Here is an 11516-nt window from a genome sequence, read left to right as displayed (position 1 = left end):
CATCTACGAATCAGAAGATTAGAACACCCTGACTCTAAAAATTGCTAAAAACTGATACCAGGCAAAATGATAAGAGAACTCACCTCTAACATCCGCTGTTGGGGAAATCCATACTGATACCCATCAGCCAACGCCATCATATCAGCAACAGTCGAGGTAGCATCGACTACTAGAGCAGCCTCCGAGGCCCGAATATTCTTATCCCACGCTACTGCAACCTGGTCCTCAGGAGACAATTGCATCATCTTACGGGTATAGGCATTAGAGTTCTTCTCACCCTCCACCACAGGGGCTGGATTGGGTACGAACATCAAGTTCTTCTTATTAAACCAAGCTAAGATGGCATCATCACCCTCCAGGATCAGTGACTGAGGAAAATCATCTCCAGGAGACCCAACCGAAGCCTTACCCATGTCCGTGAATTTAGCACCCGAAGAGTTCGAGGCTACTCTTGCGTCCAAATTTGGAAGGTCTCTAGCACCGCTCCCCTATGGAACATCACTAGCATTCACGACTCCCTTATCCTTCCCGTCCACCTTGTTAGAATTACCAAGCACATCCCAATCATCGTTGGGGGAAAGCAGGTTGAACTCAGAAGCCAGGCCCAGGGCAGCGTTTATGTCAAAACCATCCTCCGCAGAATAAATCCGACCAAAGGAAAACTCCTGAGACATAGCAGGAATTTCACCACCAGCACCCTCATCACCAAGGCCAGTGCTATCATCACCAGCATTACTGCAACCCGCAGGATTAGCTTCGGCACCAACATCATAACACCCTGCGGGATTAATCTCACCACCAATACCGCGGCCACCGGCGGTAGTATTCCCTTCAACAAATTCATCAACATCATGACCGGGAGGGGATGTATCAGTATGCTCTTCTATGTCAGACACATCTTCATCCTCGCCAAGCTCAGTCACAAGACTGTTAACTTCTTCATAAACCTCCGCCTCCTTGATTGTTGCGGTGGTGGACTGCTTGGGATTTATCCTCCTCTTCTTCGTCGCCTAAAAAGACAAGGCACAAGAATAAAAATCCCTAACTTTGAAAAGAATTAAAACTGCCTCAACTAAAGGACAAGGCATATAGAGATCTTACCTTGACAACCGCAGCATTCTTCACCTGAAGATCAGCATCGGAACTCTCTTCGTCATCTCCATCAACAACATCGAGGGCATATTGTAAATTCATGCCCTCAAAATTCAAATGCCAAGGACGGAAATTCTCATAACGAGCAGGAGGAGTCGTACGTATCTGGCTATCTGCGGTAGGACGCCATCCTTGCGGACCTGGAACCCACCCCCAAGCCCAGGGACCAACAACCTCAATAACAGTTGCGTTCCATTCATAGTCATGATCACGCTTGATCCGCTCACGAGTAGGAAACACCAGTTTGTTAGTAGAATTCTCTGTACCCGGGACGTACTTCACCTTAGCACCACTTACTTCACTCAGAAGGCGTATCTCACCACGAGGAGCGGCAATATTCCGAAGACTCACACTCCACGGTTTACGATTCTTACTGTTAACATAGTCACCGAAAGACTTGTTAAAATTCTCAGGCGTATACCACTCCCTTTCCTCAGGGTTGGGAACATAAAGAGTCATCATTGTCTCTCCTTTGCTCCGAAGATAACACTCCCTCAGTGCATGGAGATAATTCCCATGAAGTTGGGAAATAAAGCGACAGTGTGTGTTCTTCGAAGAACCCTCTCGACCAGCCAACACATCATAGTAAAAATAATCCCCAGACTTGTACAAAGGCAACATAAGACCCGCTTCAAAGTCCCCCACCGTGGTCAGCAGATGAAATTCATCAAACTTATACGTCGATATCATCTCATAAGTAATATCATCATCAGCAGCGTGAAAACGAACATCGAATAGTTGAAGACCATGTTTTTCCTTGAAAACCTCCAGATCAATATGTTTGAAGGTCACTTTCTTCTCCCCAACAACGACGCTGCGTATCTCCTGAAAAATATCCTACTCCTCCACGGGATCAGGCGCAGAATCCTTCGAAGGGTTTCTATCGGAAGCTTTTCTCTTAGGCTGAACCTTAGATGCATCAGTCTTTGAAATCACTTCTTTCGAAGACCTCCCCTTGGGTTGAGACACTGGAGGGGGAGGTAGAGGATGTTGGTGAGACGCGGAAGGAGGCGCCACTGACCGAAGAGGTAGGACATCCCGCGTTCTCTTAGGATCATCACGCGGATTAGCTGAGGGACGAGAAACAGCATACCGGGAGCCAGGAGTCTCTTTTGGCCGGTCCCCCTTCTGCGTATTCCCTCTATGCGACTCACTCCTCTTAGAAGTTAAGCGCCTCTGACCAGAAGAAGACGAAACCCTATGAACGCGGGCATCACCTTCGGAAGATTTAGACGAACCTCCACCAGGCGGAGAAACATCAGGATCCCTACGCGGAGGAGATCTACGCGTACTAGGCGGTGGAGTTTGATAAGAAACCCGCGGATGATCAGCCATGTCTGTGTAGTACACAAACAAGTTTCAGATTTCCGCGGATATAAAACGAAAATCAAAAAACCCAATTTCACCCAGTTCTTCATAATCATGAACCAGATGGAAAATAAGAATAAAACCTAAATAAAAAGAGGAAATAACAAATAGGGGCAACCATACACGAAGGACGATATCATTACTGTTTATAATGACGAACAGGGGCAATCATACACACATCTATATATATGTTCTTCATCACAAACACATATAGGAGCAACATAAAACGAATATATTTTTCAAAAGATAATCATACACAGTAGAACCACTTACCTATAAAGGAAAAATCAGGGTCGTAAAGAAAGCTTCGAGGAACAACAACAACAACAGCAGAAAAGCTCCGAGGAACGACAACAGCAGCAGCAACAAAGACAAAAACAACAACAGCAACAACAACAATTAATAACAAGGAAACAAAAGCAGAGAACAAAAGTTCTGAGGAAAGATAAGGAATGAAATTTATGACTAGAGAATTTTCATATTCCTTCTCATATATATATACAAAGAGAAATAAAACCGCCCCACTATCCAAGAAGAAGTTATTGCAAATAGTGGGGAACGTGCCATAAAATCTAGGAAAATAATAAAGAGAAGATGAAGAGAGTAACACGTTATTTCTTCCCACTTCGACTAACTGCCCAGTAGGATGAAAAGGGGCAAATTGTAGGTACACATTTCATCTTCCGTCACATGTCCACAAAGACACACGTGGAGGACATGCGACTGAGAACATCAAGATCTGATATCACACGTGGACAGCCAAGAGACGCGCCTTATCAAAATAGCGTCGCCACCCACCAGATCCAACGGTAGGGGAAAACATTGAGAAGAGAAGAGGAGAGAGACAGAGAAATAGAGAAAATGTAAGTGAGGTTCCTCCTGCTACGCATGCTTATATTAGTCTCAAAGTCATTCGACTATTTCGGTAATCCCCACCATATAATGAAAAACCCAATCTCGGAGACAGGGATCTGAGTGAGAATCATATAAGTTAACTGTTTCGTCTATGTTCATACATCCATACTTTATATATTCAATTCGTTACTTATAGCATATCATGTTCGTACATTTTATACTTCGTCCATTATTTATCTTATTGTATGAGCTAAGGACAATGATTGTAATTAATGAGACGAGGAAGAGTATTAGAACTCTGAGTCAAGGATTCGACATAACCAATCTGTTCCCTTCAGGCGCAACCTATTTATTGTATTGTCATGAGTCTGCACACATTGTTTGTGAATACTCAGATGACTTTGATCTGCGTGTTCACAGATATGTTATATCCAAGTTGTGTTGCCAATTATACCCCTGAAAAATTAGGATGCATAACGAGTTATCCCTGAAAAACAGTATGCATAACACGTAATGCAGATGCATAAATCGTCATGTAGACAGGTTTTAATAATTTCGGATAATTATGGATGTCACAGAATTATTTATGGATATCACGGTATCCAAAATTAATTGTGGTCCTGACAATAAGAATGTTTTTTGTTTTTTTGGGTCTCCCCCGAGTTTCCCAAATTAGCGATAGGCATTGGTGTAGCCCTCAAACAACTAGTAGCCGGGGCCCGGGACAAAATAAGTCCTTATAAATTCCTTCAGAAAACAAAAAGAAGTCCTTATAAATCGTAAGTTTCTCAAGTTTCTTCACTTTCTTTTTTTCCTTCCCTGCTGTCTTTTTATCACCAGTACTTACTCTATAAGTGCTAATTAGCCGACATCCTTTCCGGTTTTGCCAACCAATCTCTTCTATCCATCTCTTTATCTATAACTACATACATCTCTTTAATGGCGGTTCCACTCTTTCTTTCGCATTTCCATTCTTCCAGGTAATTACTTTAACGACCATTTGTATTTCTTGGGAATTCGGAAAATCTCATGAAACCCTAGTTTTATTTCATCTTTACAGATGATTTTAGGGAGTTTAATTGATTATTTACGGCTATTATATCTGTGATTTTTGATTGAATTTGATTAGGTAACTGGGGGTAGGTGCTGGGTTGTGTCTTTTAAGCGATGGAAGAGCCAGGGCCGCTTAAACGGGCTTTAATTGACGCGGCTGCTGGGGCTATTTCTGGTGGCATATCTCGAACGGTAACATCCCCGTTGGATGTTATCAAGATTAGATTTCAGGTCTGTTCTTCATTTAGCTTCACTTAAGTGTACCACAATTTGCCCATTGATCGAGAATTTGATGTATGTTATTCCAGACTTATACATATTCATCTGGTGATTCTTTCAACTATATGTTGTTTTGGTTTTATCCGTGATGAAAATCTCTTAATTTTTAGTTTATCTTTTGGTATATGTTATAAGTCCTTTTTCTGACCCTTTGGGTGTCTGTTGACAGGTTCAATTGGAGCCAACTTCATCATGGGCAGTACTTCGGAAAGAGATGTATGGGTCGTCAAAGTATACTGGGATGATGCAGGCGACTAAGGACATTCTTAGAGAAGAAGGTTTACCGGTACTAAATACTCCATGTTTATCACTGGTTTCTAGTTGAATTTTTGTTAACTTCTTTTTGTTGTAAGCCTTGGTTGTTGTTTGGTTTATTGGCTGGTTGGTCTTTAATAGGAATATGAATACATTCGGGTCATAAATCTTTACACACTCGAAAATCATGCAATCAAAGTAAGCTAAATTGATAACTGGAATATGAATACGTTCTATGCTGGAGTCACTCTGATCTGTATAAGCTATTATTTCACTTTGCACGAAACTTATCTAATGCTAGTGTGGAACCAAGTGTTGGTTATATGCATGCTTCTTATGCTCTTGTCTCTAACAAAAGTTTCTTATGATAGGGTTTTTGGCGTGGTAACGTCCCAGCGCTACTCATGGTCATGCCGTATACTTCTATACAATTTACGGTGTTGCACAAGTTTAAAACCTTTGTTTCAGGCTCATCTAAGGCAGGTACACCCATACTGGAACAAGAACTCACGCTCTTTTAAATTCCTTGTCTTACCAATCATATAATTTTAGCATAGCTTATAAATCATTCTCATTTGTATTTGCAATTGTGTATGCATATTAGTATCATATATGTACGCGTAAATGAAAAGAAAAGAAAACATCTCTATCTTTGTAGAAAAAAATCAAAGCTAAGTTATGGGTTTTGGGTCTGATACGTAGTTTGTATTGGTTTACAACTTAAACATATTGCTGTGATTAGGTTATATGGCATTTGGTTGGAAACTAATATTGCTCACTTTAATTGAATGTAGTGACCCTTTGCATCATGATGCATTTACCTTATTTTATTTGGTTGAATTAGAATAAGTTCGACTTGATTGCTTTCGGCCAGGGTTATAAACTATTAGGTTCCTTTGTTACTTTTCTTAGAAAAATCTAGTGTTTCGCGTGGCTGGCTAACTGAATCAAACTTCGAAGGAGTTATCTGAATCATCTATTACTCTGGCCAGTTGTTCTTACTTCTGATGAAGCTCATATCCATGTGTAATTGCCACTTCATACCCTGTTTGCTGCACTGCTAACTCAGGCACTTTAATGATGCAGAGGATCACATTCATTTGAGCCCTTACTTATCTTACTTAAGCGGAGCATTAGCGGGATGTGCAGCAACTGTCGGATCATATCCATTTGATCTCTTACGAACCATTTTAGCGTCACAAGGGGAGCCAAAGGTATGCATTTTATGTTCATAAAGTGGCCTCCTTTTTTTCTTCCAGTCTTTTTGACCAAGCTACCTTGTGGAATAAATACATTTAAAGCGATTATAGACACATTGAATCATCTGCGATAACAACATCACTTTAGATAGAAATGAAATTCATATACATGTGTGTGTGTGTGAGCATATATTTTGGAACTTGAGAGTTCGATGGAATGACTGTATGCTATTTCTCTCGTCTATACAGTTGTTCTCATATACAGAAAGAAAGTAATGGGTTGTGTGTTATTATTGGTGAAATTTGGAGTTACATTTAACACTGCTGTTTGGTGGTCATTTTCCCCTCCACGTTCCCCTCCATTTTACTGTATGCATTCATTTGATCCTTTTCAATAAGTTGCACCCTTTGTGGAGTTTCTCGCAAAACAAGAAAAAGTTATGTGCGTGTTTCAGAGAAATTGGATTAAGTTATTCAATTTTTCGGGAGAGAAAGGTTGAAAGTATTTACGCCTGACTCACTTTATTTAGGTATATACAACCATGAGATCTGCCTTCGTTGACATCGTGAGAAGTCGTGGCTTTCGAGGGTTATATGCAGGCTTAGCGCCGACTTTGGTTGAGATCATTCCTTATGCTGGCCTGCAGTTTGGCACCTATGACACCTTTAAGCGCTGGACCTTGGTAAGATCACATTTTCTTGCATTTTGAAGAAATTATAATGTACAACTTGTCTGCATCTCGTGTAATCACTTAATTATGTGCGACTTTGCTTGAAAAGTAAGAACGTAACCAACTGGCAACTAGTTACCAGTTGGTAGGAAACTTCCTAATTACCTAATATTATCACGCTTCTTGTTCTTTTAGCGGCTGAACAGGCTCAGATCATCCAATCAAGGTTCAAAACTTACAAGTGAAAGTCTCTCTAGCTTCCAGCTTTTTGTCTGTGGGTTAGCTTCTGGTACATGTGCCAAAGCTGTCTGCCACCCCCTTGATGTGGTCAAGAAGAGGTTCCAGGTATATCTTGGGACATACTTATATCTTGTGGACTCTTTTTTTTATTCTATATTAAAGTATTAAAGTTTTACTTGGCAAACCTAAGACCATGGTCTGGTAAATCGGTTACATGGCTATGGTATTTTGTCATTCCAATGCCAACGCTGAACATGTTGGTTGTTATGTATACTAGAGCTGCATAGCTGTCTAAGTTTCTAAGATAAATCAATTTATGCTCTAAATTTTATATAATTTGTATCTTTTTTTGATGCTGCAGATTATAGGACTTCCCAGGGACCCAAAGTATGGAGCTCGGGTTGAGCACCATGCTTATAATGGCATGTTTGATGCCCTAAGGCGCATCTTGGTAACTGAGGGGTGGGCTGGTCTTTACAAGGGTATTGTCCCTTCTGTTATCAAAGCTGCTCCAGCGGGTGCAGTCACATTTGTAGCTTATGAATACACATCAGAATGGTTAGAATCCCACTTGACTTGATACAGAGTTTGATTCATTTTATAGTACGGTATTTTTTTTTCTCTCTATTCTATTTCACGTAGTTACAAAGAAAAGAAAAGAAAAAGGAAAGGTTCATAATTCATACTTTCTGATTTAGATAGTCTGTAATAATCCCCCCTTTACATATTTTTTTTTAAATACCCTAAAAGGTGAATAGATGAGGGGAACCATTACATGATTGTACTCGGTATTTTTCATGAACGGAAATATTATACAAGTCTTCTTCATCTTAATCTCTCATGACAAAAATTGTACGGGAAACTTTAAATTTGTAAAGTTTGTAGAACAGTGTCAATAAAATGCAGTACCTTGGCTTACAGACTTACAGTACTACTAGAAGCTGACATTTACAATTATTTGAAAATCAAAATGGCCGGCTCAAGTAGAGGATAGGAGAAGACAATGGTTTATAGTTAAAACATGGAACATATCGAAATACCGTGTGGTTGATTCTCAATTGACAATTGTACTAATTCTTTTTTTTTCTTTAATTTACGGATTCCTTTTTAAATTCTAGATAGACTGCCATCCCGCATGAAAACAGTCCAAGTTCTTTCACTTCTACAGACCTTTTGTTTAAATACTACATCCATATTAGGTTTTCTGCTTGTCACCCTAGAAAACAAGAGAACCTTCGCTTTGTCACTGTTTATGGGTGTTTTAATCAAGGATTACCAAACGAACAAAGTTTTAAATTCTAATCTACTAAAAGATGTACATCATTTTGACTATTGATGAAGAACACACAAGTTGTTGATAGAAGCAACTAATATGCTTCTGCGGTTTATCTTTTTCCTATTGCCTGTGCTAAGGGAATGTCTACCTAGGGAAGCGAAAATTCCTCTAAAACCTACGGTAAAACAACTCTTTTTGACTATCGACACAAAAAAGTTATTTTATAGTATAATATATAAATATAAATAGGGTTTTGTTATCTTGTGCATCCATGCATAAGATAAAAGCCAATCATTAGCATTGAAAATGATAAACACCAATAAAAATAAAAGAGATAATGTCTTTTGCGTTGGAGAGGGGAAAGTGTGCACTTGTCTAAAGAAAAATTCGGAAAATCCATTAGTATCTGCTTTCTCCAATGCAAAAGGCACTATTTCTCAGATTTTTTTATTGGTATATACCATTTCTATGTCTATGATTGACTCTTATCTTGTTCGAGAAGTTAAAGTAGGAACCGATCAGTGGATGGTGCCCTACTGCTAGTTGAAGGTGTTGGAAATTTTGGGTTAAACAAGAGGATGAAAACAGAAACAGAAAATGGTGTACCCCTGACTTCAAGGCTCTTTCGATTCTTTTAGACAATAATTCGACCTTTCCCAATAAATTTGGCGAGTACAAACGGTCTCTCGAATTATGCCTTTAGGATTCAATGAAGCCCTAACACCGTAATCGAATTCAAGGATTGTACTTCCTTGACCCGACCAAGAATCACACTGTATAAGGTTCTGATGATGCTTTTTAGAGAAGAAGAAAACAAATTGTTTTTGATGTATTGGAATGGGAGAACATCTTCGCTACTTATAGTGATATTCATGCCTGTTGGTAGTGTCGTTTCATCACCAACAGACGCTTCCAAAAGCCATTAATGGTGGCTTATGGGAAGAGACGCGTCTGTTCAATTTTGAATGGATACTTCTAGGTTTTACAAAGTAAAACCAGAAGAAAAAAAATTTCACGAGACGCTGTCTCGGACTCTACTAGGGGATGTTGCCCCCTAGACCCCCACAGGTCAGGTCGATCACCGTATAACTCTGCGTAGCGGCAAACTTTGAAAACGTTGAAAATATCCAACAGAAGGTGCTGGCAGTTGCATGGTATACCGATCGGTCTTGGTCCACCGATCTTAAATTGATGTCACCCAACTTAGTATTTGTGCTTCAACGAATATTCAGTTAATCTTTTTTTTTTTCCTTCCAGTTTCACACTCTTTCGGGTGTTTAAACTTACAAGTTGTTCTTGTCTTCATTTCCTCTTCCATTTCTTATTTCCAAAAATTTGGATGTGCCCAATATTGGGACTGACATAAGGTTTTTTTGAAACTCAAATAGCTTGTCTCTTAGTTGGAAACTTTGAGATACTAGTAAATGTTCTATAAACAGAAGAAGAAATTGTACTACTATTGCATATATAATTTGTTGAGTACAAATTGCTGGCCTCACATTAAAAATTAGCGCAAAATTTTGAATTTTAGAGTTTCTGATCCGGAGCCAATAGAAATCGAGGGTCAACAGTCTATTATTACAAATTTTTCGTGCACATAAAACACAAGGTGCGAAGATTACTCTCCTAATATTTGTTATCTCATTGCCCCGCCTCCACCGTCGTCAAATCTCAAAGCTCCGACAGCCCTAATTCTCTTCTCTTCTTTCCTGATTCTCTGAAAAACATGGTAAAAAAAATACTATGACAAACAAAGAGAAAGCAGAAGGTTAGCTATTTTTTATCGATATCAGGTAAGAACAATATTATGTTCTTAGGTTTACTATTTTGGTTTGGGTTGCCAGTTCATCTTTATGGATTTTTTTTTAGGTTTGTGATTTGGTTGCTTAATTATTGGATTTTTTGGTTTTAGGTTAAATCTCTGCAACTAGGAGAGGAGGAAGGTTGCTTAATAGTTCAATTTTTTATTCTGGAGTTAGTAAGGAACGACTACCAGGACCTAAAAAGAGGAGGGCAAGAAGACATCATGTTGATAAAACTATCCGAGAAAAGAAAAGAAAAGAAAAAAAAGTGGAGATGAAGTCCGGGTTGCAAGTATTGTATTGAAAACAAAGATGGTTGTTTGCAAATAACTTACAGGTATGTAACATCTATTGCTAATATAGTGTTTCTATAGTTATGATAAATGACCATGGTTGTTTTTGCGATGATTTGTTGGCAGATGTAACTATGTAAATTCAATTTTGCTTTAGTTGTGGAGTCTAATGGCATCAAATGATGTTTCTGGTGTTTTTTTGGGCAGTGGTGCCTGGTGGACTTCCTGCCCAACATCGTGCAATATTCAATAGGTGACACATTAAAACTGCTCTAATTTCTAAATGTCATACTAATATACACGACCTACAAGTGCAGTAGAATTGATGCATTTATAGGATACTATGGCGGTTCTAGATGGAAATTCCTACATCGTGCAATACTGAATATGTGACATTGTTTTAATTTCTTAAATGCCACACTAAGTGTATACACAACCTAAAAGTGCAGTAGACCTGATGTATTTATATGGTACCTCAAAGAGTTAAGGAAAGATTACATCAAATAATTAGATTACAAAATGAAATATTATACGATGTATCTTGATAATTATTGGTTTAAACAACCATGAGGATGATAATATTATTTTCTTGCTTATTGTACACATCTATCATCATCTGAGGCTATAGTCTAAATCAACGGACCCATAATCGAACATATGGTTTAAACAATCCAATCTCATTGCTCTGCTACTGCATTTGCATGATGCAATCTTGGTGAGCCCGAAAACCAAGCTTGAATTCATATCTTTTAATGTTTTGCTGCACATTTTTCCAAGTTCCAAAAATTGCATTTTGAAAAAAAAAATGGTTTTTCCGTAACACGTCGATTTGATTCATATGCTAGAATACTAAACAAATCTACTTTTAATGGATCAAATTGCATGCGTAAAGAACTTAAGGCAAAAAAAATTGATAGATTTCCTCCATGAATACTTTGAAGAGGGTGTACATACAAAAAGACATGTCGGTGTAAGTAAACTTGAAAAGTGGTCATACGAGTTTTATTTTTCTGAAGCTATGGCTACATGGAAGCAGGTGAGATTATTGGACAACATAAATGGGTACGTATAAT

The 11516-nt window shown here is 38.8% G+C and overlaps 1 protein-coding gene and 1 long non-coding RNA gene across 2 annotated transcripts; both read left to right on the top strand.

Moving 5' to 3' along the window:
* Positions 1–4167: 4167 nt before the first annotated feature.
* On the top strand, positions 4168–7900 carry LOC113349651 (mitochondrial thiamine diphosphate carrier 2-like). The gene is made up of 8 exons (XM_026593657.1): positions 4168–4355; positions 4505–4659; positions 4877–4993; positions 5334–5445; positions 6049–6176; positions 6692–6844; positions 7028–7177; positions 7434–7900. The coding sequence occupies exons 2-8, from the start codon at positions 4543–4545 to the stop codon at positions 7650–7652; spliced, it is 996 nt and encodes a 331-aa protein (XP_026449442.1). The 5' UTR covers positions 4168–4355; positions 4505–4542; the 3' UTR covers positions 7653–7900.
* Positions 7901–10005: 2105 nt separating this feature from the next.
* Positions 10006–10810, top strand: LOC113354231. The gene is made up of 3 exons (XR_003361738.1): positions 10006–10141; positions 10261–10487; positions 10651–10810. It is a non-coding gene; the product is annotated as an uncharacterized LOC113354231 (long non-coding RNA).
* The last annotated feature ends 706 nt before the right edge of the window (positions 10811–11516 follow it).

Source organism: Papaver somniferum, chromosome 2 (assembly GCF_003573695.1).
Source record: "Papaver somniferum cultivar HN1 chromosome 2, ASM357369v1, whole genome shotgun sequence".
Lineage (NCBI taxonomy): Eukaryota > Viridiplantae > Streptophyta > Magnoliopsida > Ranunculales > Papaveraceae > Papaver > Papaver somniferum.
This window is presented reverse-complemented; position numbering and strand designations above follow the sequence as displayed.